Source organism: Heptranchias perlo, chromosome 4 (assembly GCF_035084215.1).
Source record: "Heptranchias perlo isolate sHepPer1 chromosome 4, sHepPer1.hap1, whole genome shotgun sequence".
NCBI classification, from domain to species: Eukaryota; Metazoa; Chordata; class Chondrichthyes; order Hexanchiformes; family Hexanchidae; genus Heptranchias; species Heptranchias perlo.
The window spans coordinates 119,333,872-119,360,586 of record NC_090328.1 but is presented as its reverse complement, the minus strand read 5'-3'; the positions used below and the strand labels follow the sequence as shown (position 1 = coordinate 119,360,586).

The 26,715-nt window shown below is 44.7% G+C and overlaps 1 protein-coding gene across 1 annotated transcript in view; it reads right to left on the bottom strand.

Annotated features, from left to right (window-relative positions):
• Window positions 1-26,715, bottom strand: part of musk (muscle, skeletal, receptor tyrosine kinase) — a 144,313-nt gene that overhangs the window by 35,084 nt on the left and 82,514 nt on the right. The window contains exons 10-15 of the mRNA XM_067983572.1: window positions 23,966-24,132; window positions 23,809-23,832; window positions 17,102-17,190; window positions 13,993-14,152; window positions 11,083-11,263; window positions 10,075-10,272 (exon numbers count right to left, since the gene is read on the bottom strand). Of these exons, the coding sequence (XP_067839673.1) occupies window positions 10,075-10,272; window positions 11,083-11,263; window positions 13,993-14,152; window positions 17,102-17,190; window positions 23,809-23,832; window positions 23,966-24,132 (819 nt within the window). The remainder of the gene's footprint in view (window positions 1-10,074; window positions 10,273-11,082; window positions 11,264-13,992; window positions 14,153-17,101; window positions 17,191-23,808; window positions 23,833-23,965; window positions 24,133-26,715) is intronic.

Genomic DNA, 26,715 nt, shown 5'->3' with positions numbered 1-26,715 from the left:
AGCTGCTGGAGGGAGTCAGGAGAGTTCACTGAGGGCCCTCTTCCCAACAATAATATTAGAAATGTTTTTTAATGCTGCTTCTATACTGAAGGCATTGGCTTTGCATCACTGCCTACTTTAGACCAATATAAGCTAGTAGCCCTGAGTTATACTAACCCACTTGCACTGCTGAGTATTTGACCAAAGTCCTTAAATACATGAGCAGAGCTCTGCTCACCAATGTCAGAAAGCCAGTGAAATCTTTAGTACTTGCGAAGATCTAAACATCCACTTTTCACTAACACCGAAAACTTAAAGGACCATAAAAAAGGCTTCACACTGGTTACAGTTCTGATTGGATCCTTCCAGTACACTTGGTTGGCTGCACTTTGTGGTTGGTTGAGATCGCACCATGTGGACATCCTTTAATAGCTCCTTGTTTTCACATCCCTCCATGGCTTCGCTCCCTCTCCCTTTCTGTAACCTCCTCCAATCCCGTAATCCTCCGAGATCTCTGCGCTCCTCCAATTCTAGCCTTTTGCGCATCCCTGATTTTCATCACTCCACCATTGGCGGCCGTGCCTTCAGGTGCCTAGGTCCTAAGCTCTGGAATTCCCTCCCTAAACTTCTCCGGCTCTCTCTCTCCTCTAAGACGCTCCTTAAAATCTACCTCTTTGACCAAGCTTTTGGTCACCTGTCCTAATATCTGTTTATGAGACTCGGTGTCAAAAATTCTGTCTGATAAAGTGCCTTGGGACGTTTTACTACTTTAAAGGCGCTGTATAAATGCAAGTTGTTGTAATGACTTCTCACACTGCCAAACTTCACTCTTGATTATAACAGTTTGACTTTATATTGGTTAACAGTGAAAGTATCAAAAGCTCCTCGTTCAAGGAAACAAATCTGCCTTCAGAATTGCTCTGTCTTGCAGTAACACACGATACTATTTTAATGTTGAACGTAAGTTGTTGAGTGTCTTAAAAGTGCGATGCCAAAACTGCCATTTTGCAGGACACGGATCATGGTGCTGCATTAAGAAAATGTATCAAAATAAAATATGAGAGGGATGACTATAAGATCAAAGTAACCACTGCAGGAAGTATTTCCATAGTGAAGGTCTCCTTTCCAATAATATATACAGCATTAGCCTTAAAAGCAAAGTTTTATCTTAAATTCAGGAGTGCATGTTTAATCGTGGATCTTGCTATTGGCCTATGACTGCCATTTTGTGAAAGTGGATGAATTCCATTGGCGTTGCTGAGAAGGACTATCAGTCTGCAAGAGTGGAGCCTAGTGCCATATTCTGCCTGTAGCCAAACCTGCTTATTTTTTGTACCTTATTTTCTCTTCCCTCTCCTCTTCTACAATTCCTTGTGCTAAGCTCCACATCCCGCTGAAGAGCTGCAGTGCCTTTGCCCTTGCCATTCTTGATGCAGTCATATCAAAGTGCACAAGAGTGACCCAGACTGACTCGCTCTCCGATTCCCGCCCTCCCTTTGGGGACGTGCATGACCTTCCTCTTGGTTTCCCCCTGGCATCATGGCCCCAATTCAGAACTGAAATTATGGGGTATCAGGGCTACAAAACCAAGCCCTACCACTCCATGTCACAATGCATTAGCATGTCAACTCACTCCTCCCTCCCTCCCTCCCTTCCTACAATTCTTATTCTAAAAATGTACGAGCTAAGACTTTCTGTTGTTTAGAAGACTACACAACACAGTTTGGCTAATAAATAGTCTATCAAAAGAACTACAGCCCCAGGTATATTTATGGACAGGGAAACAGTATAGGTATTATTTTGCACGACTGAGAAGTCCCCACTAATGACATGTCATAAGAAGATAAGAAAGAAAGAAAGAAACTGCATTTATGTAGCTCCTTTCACAACTTTAGGCCATCCCAAAGCACTTTACAGCCAATGAAGTACTTTCTGAAGTACTCCAACTTTGCTCTCCTGGTGGAGAACCTCTCTAGCCAAGAGCGCATAACAGAAATTATACGGATGGAAAATTGTGTCCTAGAATTTCCAGTGCATGTCGTCAGCAGGTGAGACTCCTCGCTGGGAGTGCAAAGTCAGAAAATTACCTGTTGTCCCGTTATCATTTAGCTACCAAAAATGCCTAAAGTGGTCTTTTTGGCACTGCCATGGAAAGCATTAGTAACAGGGAAGTATTTATAAAATACCACAACTTTTATGGGGTTAGCAGAATCAATCCACCCCACATTTCAATTGCTGTGTTTGACCTGCAAGCTAAGGGTTTTGTGTTGCAGTAAGAAACTGTTATAAAATGTAGTTTAGCTGCACCATTGGGCGGGAATCGAGCTCGTAATCTCTGTGAAAGAGACAGGGTAAAAAAAATGGCATCCACTCAGAAAAGTTCACGGTTAAGGACTTCCTGTATTTGCAATGTGATCTAGAGCTTCAACAGGAGTAAATGATCATCAGATCAACGTTTTTGGTTTCCACACTTAGTTATAAATAATTTAATTGGCAGTGGTGCTCACAACTGCTGACAAGAATATGTCTACAGGGATATTTCCTACTGTAACAGTATATATAAAACACTGCTGTGTTTGCAGAAGTCTGAATCAGCTATTTGACACAGTACTTTATAAGCATAAATCTGTTACACCAACAAAGGCACTGGACGAATAACACTGTCTTCTTCAATAGACAATGTATATTTTAATCCAGGATTCATATAGGAAAAATGTCAGGAATGCTGGTTACCTCATTAACAGCAAGCAATGACCATCGAGGCCCAGGAAATTCATTGTCAACTTTGATCTGCATATAGAATTGACCTCATTTCAAAGTGCAGGGCAAATAGGGAGTTTTATTTTGGAAAACGGGAAGTGCAGAAGAGTGCATCAATGGAAAGTGAGTCTATGGAGAAGTGGAAATGGTCATTGGGCCATTAATAGCTATGCCTTCTGCTTTGGAAAGAGTGATGCAGATGTTATCACCATTGCTGCATGGTAGACTGCCAGCTTTCTGCCTTTCCAGAATTAAACAGATGTTCTTCCATTATGTACTGAGCACTAATCAGCTACCTAGGCCCTAAGCTCTGGAATTCCCTCCCTAAACCTCTCTGCCTCATTACCTCTCTCTCCTCCTTTAAAACGCTTCTTAAAACCTACCTCTTTTGGTCATCTGTCCTAATATCTCCTTATGTGGCTTGGTGTCAAATTTTGTTTGATAATCACTCTTGTGAAGAGCCTTGGGACATTTTATTATGTTAAAGGCGCTATATAATTGCAAGCTGTTGTTGTTGTTGTATTATTATTAATCAGTCAAATGTGCTAAGAAACAACTATAAGAGCTGGGGCTTTTATTTTGAAAGTGGACTCAAACCCTCTTACAAGAACCTAAAACAGATTGGGAAGAAAATCCTGCTTAGTTATGCTCTGGCATTAATGGGCCCGATATTAGCACCCGCTATCGGGTGCGTTCCTGGCGAGGGGGCTCTGAAAATCGGGGAATCCTGGAGCGGGTCGGGAGCCCGGCTCCAACCCGCCCACTTCCGGGTTTCCCACAGACGCGCCGATGAGCGCCCGCAGCCCCTGCATGTGGGACTCCCGCAGGCAATTAAAGCCAGCGGGGTGCCATTTGACAGTATTTATTGTGGTATTTCAGGTCGTTAACAGACCTGATTAAGGGAATATTTCAGTAGGGGTGGGATTTTCCAAACAACTGGGACTGTTTCCCGTACTGGGGAAAACACTCCCAGTTGAAATGGACGTGTTGCAGCCATCAGCCTGTGGCAGCTGCAAAGGTCCATTTGACAGGTGAGGGGGGGAGACCCTCACTCATTGCAGGAGGCCACTCTGTCACTGTGGACAAAGTTTGGCCTCCACCACCCTCCTCCTGACAATCAAATTCACCAACTGGCACACTTACCCCGGTGTCCAGACACATGTACCAACCTTGCGGACCCCCTCAGATGTACATCTCCCGGATGGGGCCGCCGTAGCTGCAGTCATGACCTCCTCGGAGGGCGAACAGCATCACCAGCCTCGCCGGCCACGCCGTCTACCTCTGACACGTGGAGCTCCACAACACAGTGCTGTGACACGTCCACCTGCACAGCAGGAGGGAGGGCAACCACAGAGAGAGATGCTTCGCAGAGGGCACTACCCTCTCCACAGGGTCTACAGACCGAGGCTCAGCTTCCTGGACCTCTCTGAGCAGCAGTGCACACGGAGGCTCAGAGTCACTCGACATGTAGTCGTGGACATCTGCAGCCTCCTTCATGCCGAGCTGCTCCCGGTTGGCCCGGGCACCATCTTCTTACCTGTCGCTGTCAAAGTCACCACTGCCCTCAACAACTTCTCCTCCGCATCCTTCCAGGATGCCACCGGGGACATCGCCGACATCTCTGTCGTCTGCACAAAAGAGCCCTGCAAATACACCTACACCCACTCTGCAGTGACACAATGGGTGGCATTAGGTGTGGGTCTTCATTGTGATCCTCAGGGAAGGGCATTATTGCACAAACCAGACAAGATTCGCAAAGACGTGGCAGTAGTGGTGCCAATATAATATGTGATGTGAGTTGGTCAGAAATTAAATAGAAGTAAAAACCATGACAAACCCTCGAACACCCTTGTGCATCCCCTTCATGCTCACGAAACGTTTGCCTTACGCTTCCTACTACACATATGTGATGCATGCCCTGTGGCTGCAGCACAGGTAGTGGCAGGTTGAGTGAGGCTGACCATGAAAGAGATGCATGAGAGGGTGAGTATGAGATAGAGCCATGAGATTGTACAAGGATTGGGTTGAGTGGTAGTGGCGGGATGAGTACTGGCGAGGTGAGTAAGTGCAGGTAAGATGAGGATGAGGTTTGAGTGGGTGTGAGGGGTGAAGTGACAGAGTAGTGTTGGCAGTGCAGAAGGAGATGTGGGGTGGTGGCAGTGATGTGGCAGACGGAGAGTAGGAGAATGAGTAAGTGTACTCACTTTGGCTGACTTACTTAGGTCATTGGACCGCCTCCTGCACTGTATGCAGGTGGGCGATATGTTGGTGGTGCAGGTGATCTCCTCTGCCACCTTGAGCCAGGCCTTCCTGGTGGCAGAGACAGGCCACTTCCTCCCTTCCGCCGGGGGGAAGATCTCTGACCTCCCCCTCCTCCTCACCCCATCCAATGATACCTGGAGTGAGGCATCATTAAACCTGGGAGCAGCCTTCCCCCTGGGCTGCTCCATGCTGTAATTTTTCCTATTTGTTGCAGCATCAGTCAGTGGAGGACTGCCCCTTTAAATAGAGCTCCTCCAGCTGACAGACCTTACTGCGCACGCACAGTCTGCCCGACGCGAAGCTCAGCAGCGGGGAACCCGGAAGACCAGGTAAGTGGATCCAATTAGGCTGCGATAGCGCGTGGGGCAGACTGATTTCACCGGGCGCGTAACCCACGCCCCAATAACCCCCCCGCCGCAAACCCGCAGCCCTCCTAATATCGAGCCCAATGCCTCTGTTCAGAACCCACTCTGCCCATTCTCATCTGCTTTGGTTCCAGATCTATATCCATGTAATTCCTGTTGCTCCTTTTCACCTGTCTGTAGCTCCTGTCCTATGCTAGGCACACAAGGCCAGCAACAATGTGCTCTATTCTACTCTGATTTTTATTAGCTGCTCCACCTCAGCTTCTGGGAGGTACTTCTCTCCACTGCTTGTCTATTCTTGCCTTTCTGTTCTTCTCTTTTCCGTTTGGCTGTCAATTCAGTGCTTGACACAGTGGTCTAGTTTCTTACATCTCCGTAACCTCCTCCTTACAACCCTCCGAGATCTCTGCATTCCTCCAATTCTGGCCTCTTGCGCATCTCCGATTTTCATCGCTCCACCATTGGCAACCATGTCTTCAGCTGCCTAGGCCCTAAGCTCTGGAGTTCCCTCCCTAAACCTCTCCACCTCTCCACCTCTCCCTCCTCCATTAAGACGCTCCTTAAAACCTACCTCTTTGACCAAGCTTTTGGCCACCTGTGCTAATATCTTCTTATGTGGCTTGGTGTCAAACTTTGTTTGATAATCGCTCCTGTGAAGTGCCTTGGGACGTTTTACTACATTAAAGGTGCTATATAAATGCACATTGTTGTTGTTGGTGCTGCCAGGTAATGGATGGGGACCATCTGTTATATTAGTGAATGGCTCAGTCATATTAGTATGGTTGCAAATGTGATGATGCAATTGAGATCTGGGATTTAAAGTCGCAATAGAATCATAGAAAGGTTACAACACGGAAGGAGGCCCATCGAGTCTGCACCGGCTCTATGCAAGAGCAATCCAGCTAGTCCCACTCCCCCGCCCTATCCCTGTAGCCCTCCAAATTTTTTACTTTCAAATACTTATCCGGTTCTCTTTTGAAGGCCATGATTGAATCTGCCTCCACCACTCCCCTTGGGCAGTGCATTCCAGATCCTAACCACTCGCTGTGTAAAAACGTTTTTCCTCATGTCACCTTTGGGTCTTTTGCCAATCACCTGAAATCTCAGGTTCTTGACTCTTCCGCCAATGGGAACAGTTTCTCTCTATCTACTCTGTCCAGACCCTTCATGATTTTGGATACCTCTATCGAATCTCCTCACAGCCTTCTCGTTCCAAGGAAAACAACCCCAGCTTCTCCAATCTATCCTTGTAACTAAAGTCCCTCATCCCTGGAATCATTCTAGTAAATCTCCTCTGCACCCTCTCTCAGGCCTTCACATCTTTCCCAAAGTGCGGTGCCCAGAACTGGACACAATACTCCAGTCGTGGCTGAACCAGTGTTTTATAATTTAATCTGAGTAGGAATGGTCTGTTGCAAAGATTCCCTATACAGTTATATTGGCTCAGGAAGTTTCTACAACAGGAAATGTCTGTTCACACTTCTACTGGCACATCTAAAGAGAAAGGCTACATAGTTCCATTTAGTCTTTACGATTTAGAACCCAATGGCTGGATTTCATGTAACTCCCATAAGCAAGGTTCTGTTTATTCCATCAGTGTCGCGTGCTGCTTGGTTTTCCAGTTCATTCAGGAAATGGACTGTCCAGGTTATGCAGCTTAATCTGCAGCCAGCCCTGCATTGAAGATAGGGGCAAACTACATAGTCTATTCCCATCGATGCTCCTGACTCTAAGCTCGAGACACCAATTTCACATTTCAACCCTCGTTTCCTGTGGTTCAGATTTATTGAGCTGTGTTGGAGCTGCACTTATCACGGATTGGTAGCCATGGATACCATCCGAACCTGGGACAATTTGAACGAGGTAAATTTGGATATGTTCGAGCTTTTCTTCCAATTCGGTCTCCTCCGCTCCTGAAAGTGGTGACCCAAGGCAGCCAAATACCCTCCAATACCTCAACAAAGTGCCTGATTCTTTATTCAACTGTGGAGGCATCACAGATGAATACCAGATCCTGCTCTCACCTGACATCCATGCATAGGCACATTCCAGCTAGATAATGTTAAGGAACAGAAACCTCGAGCTGATTCTTTCCTCGTGGTAGCCCAAAGTAGCCAGTTGCAGCACCCACCACTTGTTACATAGAATTACATAGAATTTACAGCACAGAAACAGGCCATTCAGCCCAACTGGTCCATGCCAGTGTTTATGCCCCACACGAGCCTCCTCCCATCCCTCTTCATCTAACCCTGTCACAATATCCTTCTATTCCTTTCTCCCTCATGTGTTTATCTAGCTTCCCCTTAAATGCATCTACGCTAGTCACCTCAACTACTCCTTATGGTAGTGAGTTCCACATTCTTACCACTCTCTGGGTAAAGAAGTTCCTCCTGAATTCCTTATTGGATTTATTAGTGACTATTGTATATTTATGACCCCTAGTTTTGGTCTCCCCCACAAATGGAAACACCTTCTCAACATCTACCTGTCAAACCCCTTCAAAATTTTTCTGCAAATCTGGCTAAAAGCAGCTAAATTAGAACAGCGTTGATTTCAAACGAGGCTATCCTGGTCTGTACAGCTTGGTTCCACATTGGGCAGTGCATTTACCAACTGAATCAAGGAAACACTCAGAGAGTGGTGAGAATGAGGAACTCGCTACCACACGAAGTGGTTGAGGCGACTGGAATAGATTCATTTAATGGGGAGCTAGATACATACAAGAGGGAGAAAGGAATAGAAGGATATGTCCACAGGGCAAGATGAAATAAATGGAGTGGGAGGAGGCTCATGTGGAGCATAAACACCAACAAGTTGGGTGGAATGGCCTGTTTCTGTGCTGTAAATTCTATGTAACAACTAATTTGTAAAGAATCGCCGTACACATTTTAGATCTGGAGGAAGCTTCGGAACTTATTCCAAACTATAAATACCCCAAACTATTTTTATTACTGACCTGTGTTCATGATTCAATTGCACAAGAGGAAGTCGAAACTGCCTCAGACAACATGAGGCTTGTAGAGATTTTGTTGATTTATAAATAAGGGGTCATCTTGTTTTCACAGAAAAACATCATACAACGTTCATACAAAAAAACGTGAAAGATAAACAGGATATGTCTTAAAAGAGTGAAATACAGCACTCTGTGACTGTGGTGCATGGATATCATGCTGCAATTGGCTGGGTGGATATGCTGATAGGATGAGATGAAGCAAGGTGGGAGGAGGCTTGTGTGGGGCATAAACACCGGCATAGACCAGTTGGGCCGAATGGCCTGTTTCTGTGCTTGTAAAATTCTAAGTAATTGCCTGTAACTCTACGTATTACATCAGCCACAATATGGAAACGTGCTAAAAATGAAATGACTGGCTCATTTCATAATTCGTGCTATAGCAAAGTGCAAAATTAATGTTCACCATATACATTTGCTATTAGTGGCGGATTTCCATTGATGTTACAACTGATTATAAAACCAGGGTCACTTGCGAATCATTTTTCTACAATTTTTCGATCAATTTTACCGACCGTGGAACGTGTCTATGTATCGCACTCGGACACTGCAACCGAAAGTAGAGCACGGCAGCCAGAGTAGATTTCTTTCCTGAATAACTATACACTTGAGAGAGGGCTGTGCGTTTTGATTTGTAATGAAGGTTGGCTGACATACTTGGTGACTGAACTGGCAACTTGCCTCCGGCAGATGGAAGACTGCCTAAGTACATATTGGCCGATACTGATTGGGTGCTGCAGATAGCCAGTCTAATTATTTTGGTGCTGACAATCATGTCTGTTTAATTTACCGGTAAGAATAGCCCAGTGTAATGGGATAAAGTTCCATTAAATAGGAGACAAACAAATGACAATTTTGTTCGTGTCGTTTGTACCCATGTATTTTTGGGAGCAGGATGTTGGAATCAAATGTTTCAAAAATAGTAGCATGTTATCAAACTCAAAAGTAATCATTTAGGAGATATCAGCCGTGGCCCAGTGGGTAGCACTCTCTCCTCTGAGTCAGAAGATTGTGGGTTCATAATCCCACTCCAGAGACTTGAGCACAAAATCCAGGCTGACACTCCCAGTGCTACACTGTCAGGGGTGCTGTCCTTCTGATGAGACATTAGAATCATAGAATCATAGAAAGGTTACAGCATGGAAGGAGGCCATTCAGCCCATCGAGTCCACACCTGCTCTATGCAAGAGCAATCTAGTCAGTCCCTTTCCCCGTAGCCCTGCAAATTTTTTCCTTTCAAGTACTTATCCAGTTCCCTTTTGAAGGCCATAATTGAATCTGTTTCCACCGCCCACTTGGGCAGTGCATTCCAGATCCTAAACACTTGCTGTGTAAAAAACAAGGCCCTGTCTGCCCTCACAGGTGGATGTAAAAGATCCCATGCCGCTATTTCAAAGAAGTGCAAGGAGTTCTCCCTGGTGTCCTGGCCAATATTTATCGCTCATCCAACATCACTAAAACAGATTATGTGGTCATTATCACATTACTGTTTGTGGGATCTTGTTGTGTACAAATTGGCTGCAGTGTTTCCTACATTACAACAGTGACTACACTTCAAAAAATATTTCATTGTCTGTAAAGCGTTTGGGACATCCTGAGGTCATGAAAGGTGCTATATAAATTCAAGTCTTTCTTTCTTTCTGTTGACATTAGGATTCTGTCAAATTCCCCTACACAAAAGATCGAATATTTGCCTACCTTGCCTGGAACACCCTTCCAAAGGCTCCCTCTCCAATATCGCGCACATACTCAATGTTATTTCTTGGATACTCAAGGCTGAGCAGTTTAGGGTTCAGAAGGAGGGGCAACCGCTGGTACATTGGGTTGGGGTGAAGTCTATTCAACAGCAGCTCTGAAGGAAGAGCTGTCAGTGTAGGGGTTTCAGTTCCTCTGTAACTGGAAAAAAAATGTGAATATACTTAACACTATCTGAAAGAAGAATGAAAGAGAAAAAGACAATCCCATCAGTCTGGAATTGATTTGAACCCCCCTAGGTCATGGGAATTTGATTTTCCAATATTGTGTTATTCAAACAAAAAGCATGATTATAAATAGAAATAGAATCATAGAATAATACAGCACAGAAGGAGGCCATTCGGCCCATTGTGCCTGTGCCGGCTCTCTTAGAGAGCTACCAATTAGTCCCACTCCCCTGCTATTTCCCCGTAGCCCTGCAAACTTTTCCTTTTCAAATGTATATCCAATTTCCCTTTTGAAAGTTACTACTGAATCTGCTTTCACCGTCCTTTCAGGCAGTGCATTCCAGATCATAACAACTCATTGAGTAAAAAAATTTCTCTTCGTCTCCCCCCAGCTTTTTTGCCAGTTGTCTTAAATCTGTGTTCTCTGGTTACCGACCCTCCCTATTCACTCTATCAAAACCCCTCATCATTTTGAACACCTCTATTAAGTAACCCCTTAACCTTCTCTGCTCTAAGGAGAACAATCCCAGCTTCTCCAATCTCTCCACATAACTGAATTCCCTCATTTCTGGTACCATTCTGATAAATTTCCTCTGCACCTTCTCCAAGGCCTTGCCATCCTTGCTAAATTGTGGTGCCCAGAATTGGACACCGTACTCTAGCTGTGCTTTATAAAGGTTTAGCATAACTTCTTCAGCTATGGGTTATGAAGGAGTTATGAAACTGGTCAGTTACCCATTCTCATTATATCTTGTAGGAAATAAAGCAAGAAGACGTTCTTCACCTCTTTCTGGTCTTCCATTCCTTCTGACGACGGTGACATGTAAGGATTATAATTATCAACAGTACGAATGCTGCGAAGCTTGAGATTATGGAAACGATGACAGTCATAGAGTAGGTTGCAGAGGTAAGGGTGGGTGTACTTAATGTTCCTGTTTTAGGCTCCGCACGTATTATTGAAGTAGCTGGAAAGGAGAAACACATTGAGAAGCAACTTAATACACTTCGTGTTCAACACTCTTAATATTCAGACATTTGGGATAAAGCAAAATTTTTGGCATAAATATTAGACCAGTCGTGCCATGCAGATACAGGAAATGTGCACATATAAATATAACAGTGATTATAGCTCCCCTGATGACTTAGTGTGTTATTGAGCCGTGCAAAACAGGAAGGACCCACTCCTGATTGCTATCCAGTGTGTGTGTCTGGACATCTGGTGAGGACAGGACCGGGCTGAGCTCTGATGTAATAGCCTGTGTCGAGGCTTACACATGAAAAATGACCTACCATAGGGAGGCCAACACCTCTGGAACCTAGCACAAGTCTGTGTCGTCAAGAAATAAGAAGGGGAAGGGGTAATAATTGAACCAATATGACCATTGGTATCCAGTCTATGTAATCATTATTAACGATCTCCTGTTATGCACTAATATTGGGTCAAGTTGGCCAATTCTGTTCCATAAACCATTTCTGCTTTGTAGCCAACTGTTAAGATTTACTTATCACTTAGGTTGACTTGCCCTTCAATTGCCCCTTCCTCCCTTTAGGGCAAGTGCCTGTCTTTCCTTTGCACTGCCCCAATGACCTGGCTGAGATCAACAACCCATATAACTTGGTGATGTGTTGGACCATCTATAAATGATTACTGTATATTATTTGTCTCTTTTTGTACTCAGTGCAATTACCTGAGTTTCTATCTAGTGGGAGGTATGCAGTTCATGATACTAACACTGCATCTGCTCAGTTTAACCTGGTTCAATTTAGAAATATCACAACAAGAATCTCCAAAGCTGTCAACTTGAACTCTGAAGCATCCAGCCCACATTACAATGACATTATGGTATGGGTCCAAAGTAGGCTTGCTTATTTCTATTGCAGCAATTTGCTTTTAAATTATTTTATATCCGTTCTTTTCCTTGCTGTAAGTAGGTCAGGGTTGTTGGTATGTAAGATATAAAAAGAAAGAATTTGCATTTATATAGCACCTTTCACCTCAGGACATCCCAAAGCACTTTACTTTTGAAGTGTAGTCACTTATGTAGGGAAACGTGGCAGCTAATTTGCTGACAGCAAGGTCTCACAAACAGCAATGAGACAAATGATCAGATAACCTATTTTTTTGGTGATGTTATGTTGAGGGATAAATATTGTCCCAGGACACTGGAGAGAACTCCCCTGCTCTTCTTCGAAATAGTGCAGTGGGATCTTTTACGTCCACCTGAGAGGGCAGATGGGGCCTCTGTTTAACGTTTGATCAGAAAGATGGCACCTCGGACATGCAGCGCTCCTTCACTACTGCGCTGGAATGTCAGCCTAGATTTTGTGCTCAAATCTCTGGAGTGACAAGATAAGGGCTCATGGGGTTGGAGGTAACATATTAGCATGGATAGAAAATTGCTTAACGGTCAGAAAACAGAGAGTAGGGCTAAATGGGTCATTTTCAGGTTGGCAGGCTATAATTAGTGGGGTGCTACAAGGATCAGTGTTTGGGCCTCAGCTATTTACAATCTATATTAATGACTTAAATGAAGGGACTGAGTGTAATGTATCCAAGTTTGCTGACGATACAAAGCTAGTTGGGAAAGTAAGCTGTGAGGAGGACACAAAGAGTCTGCAAAGGGATATAGACAGTTTAAATGAGTGGGCAAGAAGGTGGCAGATGTATAATGTGGGAAAATATGAGATACGAAGAATAGAAAAACAGAATATTTTTTAAATGGTGCGAAACTATTAAATGTTGGTGTTCAGAGAGATTTTGCTGTCAAGGAAAGTTAATATGCAGGTACAGCAAGCAATTAGGAAGGCAAATGGTATGTTGGCCTTTATTGCAAGGGAGTTGGAGTACAAGAGTAAGGAAGTCTTGCTACAATTGTACAGGCTTTTGGTGAGACCTCACCTGGAGTACTGTATATAGTTTTGTTCTCCTTACCTAAGGAAGGATATACTTGCCTTAGAGGCGGTGCAACAGAGGTTCACTAGATTAATTCCTGGGAAGAGAGGGTTGTCCTATGAGGAGGTTGAAAAGAATAGGCCTATACTCTCTGGAGTTTAGAAGAATGAGAGGCGATCTCATTGAAACATATAAGATTCTGAGAGGGCTTGACAGGGTAGATGCTGAGAGGCTGTTTCCCTTGGCTGGAGAGTCTAGAACTAGGGGGTGTAGTCTCAGGATAAGGGGTCGGCCATTTAGGACTGAGATGAGGAGGAATTTCTCCACTCAAAGCGTTGTGAATCTTTGGAATTCTGTACCCCATGGGGCTGTGGATGCTGAGTCATTGAATATATTCAAGGCTGAGATCGATAAATTTTTGGGATATAAGGGAATCAAGGGATATGGGGATCGGGCGGGAAAGTGGAGTTGAGGTAGAAGATCAGCCATGATCTTATTGAATGGTGGAGCAGGCTCGAGGGGCCTTACAGCCTGCTTCTGCTCCTGTTTCTTATGTTCTTATTGAACCTACGACCTTCTGACCCAGAGGCGATATGTCATATGGCCTGATTTCTGCTTTGTGGAAAACGCACTGATAATATACATGAAGGATATTAATTTCTAACAAAAATATAAGCTTGTTTTTTTTGCACTTATGAAGGGCTACTGGGACATTAGCCCAAATTCCTGGATGACATTTAGACGTGTTCCCAATTATGATAGTGGTTACTGCACAGTTCTAATGTATGTCGAAATACATACCATTAGTACATAGAGGCACGTTACAGAATTCCCATCTGATGGCTCGATCCATGGTGTAACACCAAGGGCGTTCACTCTCACCTCCTGGGTTACGGCAGTAGTTGTTGGAGTTGGTCAGTTCTGGGAATAACTCTGGCAAACGTCTGTGGAAATGGGGAACCTTCGAGGGGGGAAAGAATAACATTGTCTGTCAATTCAAATGCACATCTCGTGGGACCAGGCAGGGAGTTTTTGCAATGCAAAAACAAATATGTTTGTGAAGCTGCCATTGTTCTCCTCAATTCTTTGGAGAAATACTTCTGAAGAAACTGTGACTTCAATTCAATTGAATATTGTACGAAGCATTGAGTTACATAGAGAATTACACAGAATTTACAGCACAGAAACAGGCCAATTGGCCCAACAGGTCTATGCCGGTGTTTATGCTCCACACGTGCCTCCTTTCACCTTACTTCATCTCACCCCATCAGCATATCCTTCTATTCCTTTCTCCCTCATGTGTTTATCTAGCTTCCCCTTAAAAGCATCTGTCCTAGATTTGAAACAAAAATCTAACACATAACTTTACACTGAGTCTGACCCAGCACTGTATTATCAAGCCAGGAACCCTCAGCCATGCAATTCACAGATGTTGCAGAAAAACAATGCTGCTAATAGACACTGACTGAAGGATGGATGCAATTGAACTGGAATAAAAAGCAAAATAAACCTTTTTCAGCCCACTGCCAGTTCTTTTATTTTCCTTATTTTTCTTCCTCCTCAGAGGGTTTCTCTTTACATTCTGTTTCAGGTTTGTGCAAGAACAAGGGGAGTGGGCGAATCTGGCAGACACAACACTTCGACAACGTCTTTTGGATGAGACATCAAGCTGAGGCCCCGCCTGCCCTCTCAGTTGGACACAAAAGGTCCCATTGCGCTATTCCGAGAAACAGCAAGGGAGTTCTCTCCGGTGCCCAGGCCCAACATTTATCCCTCAACCAACATCACTAAAAAACAGATGATCTCGTCATTATTACATTGCAGTTTGTGGGATCTTGCTGAGTGCAAATTGTCTGTTGCATTTCCTACATTACAACAGTGACTACACTTCAAAAGTATTTCATTGGCTGTAAAGCACTTTTGGATGTCCTGAAGTCATGAAAGGCGCTATATAAATGCAAGTTCTTTCTTTATCGTTGCTTTTTGTTGTGTCTAAGGGAAGTTCAAAGTCTAATGGATAAGGTTTTTCCACTCTGGTAATCTGTCAATCAGATCAACCTGTGCATTGGAAATGGTTGGAATAATGTGGGTCCTAATAAAATGATCTGTTTGCACTGGAAGCCATGTATACTCTGTGCAATGGTTACACTACAGACAGAACTTCCCTTTTTTACACTACACTCAGAACTAGGGTAGCATTGTTGCTCCCTAACTTTGCTCACATGTAGAGGACAGCCCATACAACAAAATTTCAAGATGGTTGTACATTTTAGCCAGAACCATTCAGGGGTAATCAGACTTCAGATTAAGATTTAAAATTTAGATCCTATGAATGAAATGTTCAAAGGTGTGTGACTGAGGAGACAATTTTTTCTAGACTGCTACAGATTTGGATGTCAGCGGCGATTGGACATTTACTTCCTCACCAAGTGGCATGAGACCGAGATACGTAACTGAGTATCGAGAGCTTCTACCGCCGCTATCATCAGAGAATTAGGCACAAATAAAACCATCAGGACTGCTATACTGCTACTCAAAGGCTAAGGATCAGATGCCTATCTATCTCCCACAGGACCACCGGACATGGACATGTAGCCCTGGTTCTACTGTCTGGCAGCAGTGTGCTGGGCCTGGATTTCTGCCCGCCTGGTTGAACTAGCAGTGACTCCAGCAAAATTTCCAGGGTAATGCTAAGCCTTCACAGATTATTGGTTAGGCCACACTTAAAATAATGTGTTCAGTTTTGGGCGTCTTACTGTAGGAAGGACGTCAAGGGCATGGAGAGGATGCAGAAGAGATTCCTTAAGATGTTATCAAGGATGAGAGTCTTTAATTATGTGGAGAGACCAGAGAACAAAGAAGGTGAATTCTCATCCTTGTTTTCAAATCCCTCCATGCCTTGCCCCTTCCTATCTCTGTAACTGCCTACAGCCCTACAACCCTCTGAGATCCCATGCTCATCCAATTCTGGCCTCTTGAGCATCCCCAATTTTCATCACTCCACCATTGGCAGCCGTGCCTTCAGCTGTCTAGGCCCCAAGCTCTGGTATTGCCTCTCAAGCCTGTCTGCCTCTCTACCTCTCTCTCCTCCTTTAAGATGCTCCTTAAAACCTATATCTTTGACCAAGCTTTTGGTCATCTGTCCTGATATCTCCTTATGTGGCTCGGTGTCAAATTTTGTTTGATAACGCTCCTGTGAAGCGCCTTGGGACATATTACTACTTTAAAGATGCTATATAAATGCAAGTTTTTGTTGTTGTTGATATCTGATAGAAATGTTTAAAATTATGAGGGTTTTTGATGAGGTAAATAGCGAAAACTTATTTTCATTGGTTGGCCAGTCAGTAACTGGAGGGCATAAATTTAAGATCCTCTTCAAAAAAAATAAAGGGAGAGTTCAGGATTTAAAAAAAAGTCATAGGGCTGTTCGGACTTGGGAAGTGCTACCAGAAACAGCAATGGAAGCTGAATCCATAACAGTTTTTAAAAGGGAAGTGGATAAATATTTGAAAAGGGAAAGTTAAGGAGGAGAGGTCCTTGGGACTAAATAGTTTAAGCTCTCTTTTTCAGAGAGCTGAAACAAGCATGAAGGGCTGAATGGCCTCCTTTTGTGTTGTATAATTTGGTGATTCTGTAAGCTCATTACTTCCTTTTGGGTGAATACGATGGTTTCTTAATACCAGTGGAGTTATATTGCAGTCTATTATAGGGTTAAATCCATCCTGTCTGCACACAAAGAATAAAAGTGTTGATGTGTGTAATAGGAACGCTGCAGTCTGGAAAAGGGTAGAAGTTAAGAGCAGAGGAAGCACTGAAGGGGTCAGGGGCACGATGGAAACAGTCGATACTCATTTGCAATCTGTGAACACCAGTGACTAGATTCCGTGGCATAAACACTGCAGCTACTAACCTGTTCACTCCACTTCTGACAGGGAATACCAGATGCTGTGACGTTCACCGAGCCCTGATAGAACCTCCCGTTATCACTGTAGCACATTTCTGTAGAAATGGGGATGCAAATAAAAAAAATCAGAATTAGGAAACACAGCCATCAATTGAAAAGAATTGTTAAGAACCAGAATGTGAATGTTGACATCTCTGCATAATAAATGTAAGTGTTTCTACTGTGTTGAAATTCTTCTCACCTTCAGTGAGAAAACAGAATCAATTGTAACTCCAAAACTAAGTATGCGTGCACTCTTGAACCAACCACATTTACTGTCAGGCCCTAAATGTCCTTACACTGTAATGGGTATGATTAATGTCAATGCTTCACAGTATGGTTAAGCATAGTTTCAATCACAACTCTTGTGTCACTGTTTAATTTGAAAGGAAAGGGCAGAGGTTCCAGGGAGTTTGGCACATCTCCATTGTCCAGCTTCCACCTGACTTAAAAAGGATCTTGGCTCCAACAGTCGTATTTTTCTGACCTTGTCAATTCAGGATTCCTCTGCTTGGCTGCTGGAGTTAATCAAAATTCATAAGGAGCCAAAATTGTTTGCATGCGTACAATATATCCGCTGCAGGAAAGCTTCCATTACTTCCATTACATTTCAGTCCACTTGCCTAGACCTTCAAGTGGTGATCAAGTGTGACCTGATTACAATTGCTTCGACACGGAAGTAGAAGGTCTGAAAAAAGTGGATTGAAATGACCGCGGAGAAGGAACAAGCTACTGAATTGAAGACAAGAGGAATCATTTTCTTGCTATAATTATTATCGCATTGTGGACCAAGCAACTCCCTAACTATGAAACTCAAATTTGTAAATGAAATTTACAGAAAGATATTAACATTTGAGAAACCAAAACATCACTTGCAGGAAGAGGTTGAGTGCTCATAGTTAGGATGCACCATTTTTTCCACAATACCTTTCCCTACTTGTCACTGTAATTTCTCTCCCTTCCATTTGGGGTTTATTTTAAAGCAAACGTAATCCTAATTTTCCAAACAGGCTTTAGTTTTTGTTAGAATGGTTTCATTTTTATCCAGTTCACTGCACATCTGGCTTGTGTTATAGCTGACCGGGGGGATACTTGATATCCAAAATGTAAGTGTTCCATCCTTCAGCTCTGACACCCATCATCTTAATGAACACACACACACACACACACACACGGAAAATCACATTCTCCCCAAAACCCCTAAATAGTGGCAGTTCTCAATTTGAATTTAACCAACAAAGTTCAGGATTTGTCATACTTGTCTAATTATCTCCTATTGCTGAACTGGAATGAATGGTTTTAATTGGAGTAATTCATTCAATTCACAGGCAAAGTAAGTGCCTCATCGTGGAAAAAAAAAGTTTGAATTTATCTGCTTTGCCTGTCTTGTTGTTTTGTACATACTAAATAATGAACAGTAAGATGGGCTAAACAATAAACAACAACAACTTGCATTTATATAGCGCCTTTAACGTAGTATGACGCCCCGAGGCGCTTCACAGGAGTGTTTATCAGACAATAAATTTGACACCGAGCCACATAAGGAGATATTAGGTCAGGTGACCAAAAGCTTGGTCAAAGAGGTAGGTTTTAAGGAGCATTATGGATGGAAAGCCGTGGGCCTATGAGTGAGGAGCACTCCCGAATCCCCATATAAATTCCTGGCATCTGAAGCACTGAGGTGGGAACATTAATGACAAAGATTTACCCAAGTATTTCTATAAATATTGATACAGCTTCTTCCTCCTTCCAGTCAGTTCTCCCATTAGCACTCATTGATTTTAAACAAATCGACTGAAACAGCAAAAATTAAAATTAACCAAAACAATAATTTTATGCACTGGTTTAATTTTTAACAAGTCAGCACTGGTGGTAAAACTCTCCCATTAATGAACGATCGTTGTAAACCATAAGGGTGGAAGTTATTAATTTGCGCCCCGATGCCGAGCTCACCCATCAGAAGCACATATTGACCAGGAATTCCCTAAGAGCTCCTCCCACTCCAACGCTATAACTTTGCTGGATGTATGGTGGAAACCCCGCTAAACATTAACCCGAGTTCCGCCTCCGGTGAAGTTACAGTGCTGGAACGGGAGCAGTTCCGAGCCACAAAGAATTTGGGGTCAGAGGTTAGTGGGTCCCACAAAGGGTTTTCGGCCAGGAGTTCAAATTCACAAAATCTACCTTTAAATAATTATTTACATTTAGAAACTGCCTGGGAAGGAACGGTGGAAGTAAACCTATTTATAGACTGGGATATTATGTATTAATTATTCACAAACATATGGGGCTCAATTTTAAAAGCCAAGTCCGGGTATGTTGGGGGTGGGGGGCAAAGAAAATCGGAGAAATCCAGAGCGGGAACGAATGCCGGCTCCAACCCGCCGACTTCTGTGTTTGACCCAGACGCATGAGTGTGTGCCCGCGCTTCAGGAAGCAGGAAGTCCCACTGGCAATTAAAGCCAGCGGGCTGCTATTTAAACCAATAATTAAGGGAGTTGAACTTGTTGAAGTACTTAACTTTATGTTGATTGAGGCAGGGAAAGGATTTTAACACTGCCTCAGCGTGTTTCCCGTGGCTTCTGAAACACTCCATGGTGAAGGAGTCGTGTTTCAGCCGGCAGCCATTTGGACATTTAAATCCCTGTTTGACAGATGGGGATAAAAGGTGAGTTATTGCAGCAGGGCACTCAGTTCTCTCAGACAAACTTTTGGCTGGGAGGTCTTTGCGTTTAGACTGAAAATTCTTGGTTTCCACTCAGAATTGCTCTGTTTACACGTATTCACCAACTTTTCGGACCCCCACAAACTGACACCATCAGGAAGGGGGGCACGATGGCTGCATTCACCATTACATCAGAGGATGAGGAACATCACCATCCTCGCCAGCCAAGGCTTGGACTTCTGCCACTTGGAGCTCCGCAAAACGGTGCTGCGCCACAGGTACCTGCACAAGAGCACAGAGGGCACACAGAGGGAGCGACGTCGCAGGAGGCACTACCCTCGCCACAGGGTCTACAGACCGAGGCTCAGCTTCCTGGACCTCTCTGAGGAGCAGTGCATACGGAGGCTCAGATTCAGTCACCAGATGGTCGCAGACATATGCAGCCTCCTTCACGCTGAGCTGCTTCCGGCTGGGCCTGGCGGCATCTCATTACCTGTTAAAGTCACCACTGCCCTCAATTTCTTCGCCTCCGGATCATTCCAGGGTGCCACCGGGGACATCGCCAGGGTCTCTCAGTCGTCTGCACACTAGTGCATAAGGCAGGTCACCGATGGCTTGTTTCGCAGAGCCTCGCAATACATCAACTTCCCCATGAACGACCTCAGCCAGACGGAGAGGGCAGTGGGATTCCACTCTGTGGCTGGCTTCCCATGTGTACAGGGTGCAATCAATTGCATGCATATAGCAATCCAAGCACCTTCACACGAGCCAGGACTGTTCATCAACAGGAAAGGCCAGCACTCCATCAATGCTCAGCTCATTTGTGACCACCGCAAAAGATTTCTTCATGTGTGCACCAGATTCCCTGGCAGCTGCCACGATTCCTTCATTCTGAGGGAATCCAACATCCTGGGCCTCTTCCACGCACCGAAAACCGTTAAGGGCTGGTTCCTCAAGGACAAGGGATTCCCCCCCTGCACACGTGGCTCATGACACCTCTGAGGAACCCCATCAGCGAGCAACAGCATTGATACAATGACAGCCACATCATCACCAGGTCTATAACTGAACATTCGATAGGACTGCTGACGATGTGATTTTGTTGCCTTGATCGTTCTGGGGGAGTGCTTCAATACGCACCAGCAAGAGTGGGTCGCTTTATAGTAGTGCGTTGTGTCCTGCACAACATGGTGCAACAGAGAGGGGTACCAGTTGAGGAGGCTCCATCCCCTCATCCACCATCCACATCTGCCATCCCCATTGAGGAGGAGGAGGAGGTGGAGGAGGAGGAGGAGGACGAACATACAGGCTGAGCAGCGGCTCACCTGGCTGCTCGTGAGGCCAGGGAGTCACTCATATGTGAACGGTTCTCATAAGATCAGAAAGTGAGAAGAGTCCAGTCCTCACACCACCTGGAAAGACCAGCGCCAACACCAGTAACCCCCCTCCCCCTACCCCCCGCACAAAACAGTCCTGCAACTACACATACACCCATTGTAAAGTGACCCACTGGGTGACATCAAGTGTCGCCATTCATGGTGAAGCTCATGAAAGGGCACTATCACAAAAGGCAGCCAAGAATGGGCAAGACGTGGTAGTAGTGGTGAGAATGATAACATTTCATGTGACTTTAACATAAACTAAATATAAATGAAAAACATGACAGTCTGTCAGACACCCTTGTGCATACCTTTCGTGATCACAAATCCTTAGCCTTTCTCTTCTTACCGCTTCTACGTAGTGCATCTCCTGTGGCTGCAGCAGAGGTAGTGGCAGGTTGCTCATGTCCATGGCCAGACTGCTTAGATGCTTTGGGCCTATGCCCTCTGGGTTTTGGAGCCCGTGAGGGCCCCTCCAAAGACTGCTCCACCTCCAAACGTGCAGGGGCGGACTCGGCCACCTGGAGGGGAGGGAGCATTGCGGGTACTGGTTGAGAGGGGGGGAACGGTTGAGAGGGGGGGGAACAGGTGAGAGGTGGGAACACTTTGAGTGGCGTCCCCACTTCCATGTTCCCTTTCGCCATCATCTCTCCCTTGGAGCAAGCCCACATCACTCCTACCACTCTGCTGGGGAACAGTTTGGAGGACATGTGTGATGCCTTGGAAGACCACTTCTAAAGTATCTGTCAACCTGTTTAAGGCAGCAGAATGTTGTTCACTCTGGGTCTGAAGGGCCATGGTCAGGGACAGAATTGACTCATTTGTGAGCCATGCTTGAAGCTCCATGGAGGCTGGCCTTCTCTCCATCACAAACATTCCCACACTTACCTGCGACACTATCTCAGACATTTCTGCAGTTGCTTGCGACACTATCTCAGATAATTGCTCACATCCCTGCGACACTATCTCAGAGATACCCTCACGTCCCTGCAACACTATCTCAGAGATGCCCTCCCGTACCTGTGCCACCATTCCACTCATGCAGGAGTTGGACTCCTCCATCTTCTGCACTATTGTTCCAGCACCTCGCAAATGTGCTGCTGTCCCTCGATCATTCTCCTTTTAAAGGATGGCCCCCAGGGTTCAGCATCTGCAACCGGCTGAGCAGAGCCTGGAGAGGAGTGCTCCCACCGATATGGATTCTCCACAGCTGCCCCTGCCACCAGTGTCTGCTCATGTTCACTTGTGTGTGGTGACTCACCAGATGCCAACCCAACTAATTGACTACTAGGGCCCACCGAGGTGTGAGTATCTGCGCTGGTGGATGGCTCGCTAAGATGTGATGGTGCACCCTCAGAGGCCAGGAGCTCCTCTGAGGAATCGCCCTCTGTCATCACTGCGGTCATTGAAGGGCCTGTAAGAGAACAGAAGGCAATATTAAGCATCATCACAGATGTGTCATGTTGCGATGAGCGTACTGAGGTGTTCAGCATGCCAAGCATTCTTAACATCAATTCATGTTGTGTGTGCTGAATGTTAAAGTTGTGTCACCAAATGTTTGTGGAGTGCCAGTCTCGGCATCCCCGACAGACAGGCACTCGAGGGTGCGGCTGATCTCCAGGGCCTCCTCCTCCGCCTCTGTGAGGACCGCTATTTGTTGTGGCCCCCCCTCCAGTCCTCGCCCTCTCGCGTGCATTCTGAGCTCTCTTCTCGAAGGAGAGAAAGTACAGGTGTGTGAGTGAGTGATGGTGAAGTGGCCAACCGATCAACGCATTGCTTTGGGTGAGGCTGACCGTGAAAGAGGTGCATCAGAGGCTGAGTATGAGACAGAGACATCACACTGGATGAGGATTGGGGTGAGTGGTAGTGGTGGGGTCACAAATGGGGAGGTGAGAAAGTGCTCAGGAAGTGAAGGTAAGTTGAGGATGAGCCTTCAGTGGGTGTGAGGAGTGATGTGATGGAGTAGTCTTGGCAGTGCAGAATGAGTTGGGAGGGAGGGGTAAGTGGTGATGTGCAACACAGAATGCAGGAGAATCAGTAAGTGTACTCACTTTTGCTGATCTAGTTAGGTCATTGAAGCGCTTCCTGCACTGGACTCAAGTGCAGGAGATGTTCCTGCTGCTGGTGACCTCCTCTGCCACCTTGAGCCAGGCCTTCTTGGTGGCAGTGACAGGGCGCTTCCTCCTGTCGGCCCGGTAAAATAGCTCCCTCCTCCTCCTCACCCCAGCCAGTAGCACCTTAAGTGAGGCATCGTTAAATCTTGGAGCAGCCTTGACCCTGTGCTGCTCCAATGGGTCTCCTTGCTCTTTGCTCCAGCAAAATCCATTGGAGCAACGGTCCTTTAAATCTAGACTCTCCAGCTGACAGCCTGTCATGTGGGTGCACAGTCTGCCCACTGTGCAGCTTTCAGATGGCAAGCCCAGAACCACGTTAAGGGCCAGCAACGTGGGGAAAGGTAAGTTTTTATTATCCGGGTTTGCCGCGTGCCCATTGACCTCCCCCACCCCAGCCATCCCGCCACCCTTTTAAAATTGAGCCAATGATTTTATAAACTCAGTTGCAACGACTGATATAACCATGGTTACCAGTTACCAGTATGGCATAAAATAGAACAAGGTGTATTTACTCACTGGTAATGAGCCCTTTCTTCATGTCTGCAAGATAAAGGAACAATAATTAGCCAGTTAGATATTGTAATACATTTTTTTGTATTGGGTATTAATGTAATTTTGTGGATTAACGCCGATACATTTGGTACCTATTTCATTTCAAGCAGGTAATAGTTACCAAGAAATGAGACTCTGGTGCATGCGTCTGGGTCTTGATGTATGCTGGGGAGTCTGTGACAGTCTGGTAGATTCAGACCTGCAGAGTAAATTCCTTTGCGTGAATTGTCCTCCATAGACAGCCATTCTTTGTAACAATACAGCTCTTTCACTGCCAGGCAGTGCTCTCTAAAACAAAGAAAGACCCAAAACTTAATACACGTGTCATTTTTAGAAAGAAGTGATTCTAAAGAAAGAAACAAATAGCAACAAATTTTGTTTGAAGTTCATCTTCCTTAAGCCCTAAATACATAAGGAAAGAAAGAACTTAAGAACATAGGAATATAGGAACAGGAGTAGGCCATTCAGCCCCTCGTGCCTGCTCCGTCATTTGATAAGATCATGGCTGATCTGTGATCTAACTCCATATACCTGCCTTTGGCCCATATCCCTTAATACCTTTGGTTGCCAAAAAGCTATCTATCTCAGATTTAAATTTAGCAATTGAGCTGGTATAAATTGCCGTTTGCAGAAGAGAGTTGCATTTATACAGCGCCTTTCACAACCTCAGGACATCCCAAAGCGCTTTGTAGCTAATGAAGTACTTTTGAAGGGTAGTCATTGTTGTAGTGTAGGAAACACGTCAGCCAATTTACACACAGCAAGCTCCCACAAACAGCAATGTGATCATGATCAGATAATCTGTTTTTAGTAATGTTGGTTGAGGAATAGATATTGACCCAGGACACCAGGGAGAACCCTCCTGCTTTTCTTCTAATACTGCCATGGGATCTTTTACATCCACCTAAGAGGGCCTCACTTTAACATCTGATCTGAAAGACAGCACCATCCAACAGTGCGGCACTCCCTCAATATTGCATTGGAGTGTCAGCCTAGATTTTATGCTTAAGTTTCTGGAGTGGGACTTGAACCCATGATCTTTAGACTCAAAGGCAAGAAGGCTATCAACTGAGCAACAGTTGATACCTGGATAGCTATATAGAAAAAAAACAAAACTCCAGGCAAAGTCATTCCTGTAGTTAGATGCCCTACTGTTAAATGAAATATCGGCCGCAACCAATAAAGTCAAAAGACAATTTATAATATTTATTTAGAAAAATTAGAAAACACCCCATTCAGTAATTCTAGAAATTTACTGTCTAATATATTGAATACTGTAAATTTAGAGAAGATTATTCTGGTAGATTGTATGTAATGGGAAACAGATGAGGGTAAAGCCCTCGCTAGCACAACGGGCTGAGGCATAATTGTTCCACCTCTGGGACCTAGACTTGAATCCAATCCAGACCGATAGGATGTGTCTCCCCCCCCCTCTCTCTCTCTCTCTCTCTGTTTCTGCTGGCTATAAGAACCATAATTGAAGTAAGACATTGGGCAATCTCGACCTTGTCTCAAGTGTATTTGGGTCCATTGCACAAAACTAGCCCTAATTAGAACTAATTGGCACTAAATTGGTGATAACTCACAGAAGCCACAAGAATGGCTGATGTGGAAAATCAACATTGTCTTATTGGCGCGGTGGGAGGAAGTACTTTTCCGAGATTTGGTCATCGCTCACTGCTGGAGTAATGCAGGTGTTTAAATGTTGTTCTGCATCTGGTTCATGCTAAAGCTGGCCTGGGAGTGCCTGACACTGGGTGTAAAAAGTGGGAAAATGTTCTATTCTCCAGCACTGACATACTTCAACCTGATGTGGAGATGCCGGTGATGGACTGGGGTTGACAATTGTAAACAATTTTACAACACCAAGTTATAGTCCAACAATTTTATTTGAAATTCACAAGCTTTCGGAGGCTTCCTCCTTCCTCAGGTGAATGTTGTGGACATTCACCTGAGGAAGGAGGAAGCCTCCGAAAGATTGTGAATTTCAAATAAAATTGTTGGACTATAACTTGGTGTTGTAATACTTCAACCTAAGCATAAAATTCACGAAGCTTCCCCAAAGGAAAAACACTAAAGCACCAAAGCAACTTGTGGGAGTACTTTGATAGCTACAAGGGACATTTCATTCTCATACAGGTAACCTAATCTGTTTAAGTCCCCACACGTTCACAAGGGCAAAAGATCTCATTGCACCAGGGAAACGTGACTTGTGCTATTTACAACGCTGGTGTCAATTGTCCTCTCAACCATCCTATGTTTAGCCATGATAGTCGATATCTCAAACAGCAAAGTAACCGTAATGGGGAGAAATGGGATCTCAAATTGGAATTAAGAGGCACCTGTGCCTCCTCTAGTGCTGCCCTGATCCAGCGACTGGTGATCTCAACGACAAACATTCCTTTTGATTGTGTTCTGCCATTAAAGTTTGCATGGGAATAAAAAAAAGAGGGTCAGTTCACTAATCCTGTGCTTCTAGCAGGAAGCTGTGATTGAAAGGAGCGTAGGTTGGAGAGATCATAGAATCATGGAATCATACAGCACAGAAGGAGGCCTTTCAGCCCATCGTGCCTGTGCCGGCTCTTTGACAGAGCTATTTAATTAGACTTACTCCCCTGTTCTTTCCCCATTGTCCTGCCATTTCCTTCCCCTTCAAGTATTTATCCAATTTCCTTTTAAAAGTTACTATTGAATTTACTTCCACCACCCTTTCAGGTAATGCATTCCAGATCATTATAACTCACTGTGTAAAAACATTTCTCCTCATCTCGCCTCTGGTTCTTTTGCCAGTGAGCTTCAATCTGTGTCCTCTGGTTACTGACCCTCCTGTCAGTGGAAACAGTTCTCCCTATTTACTCTATCGAAATCTCT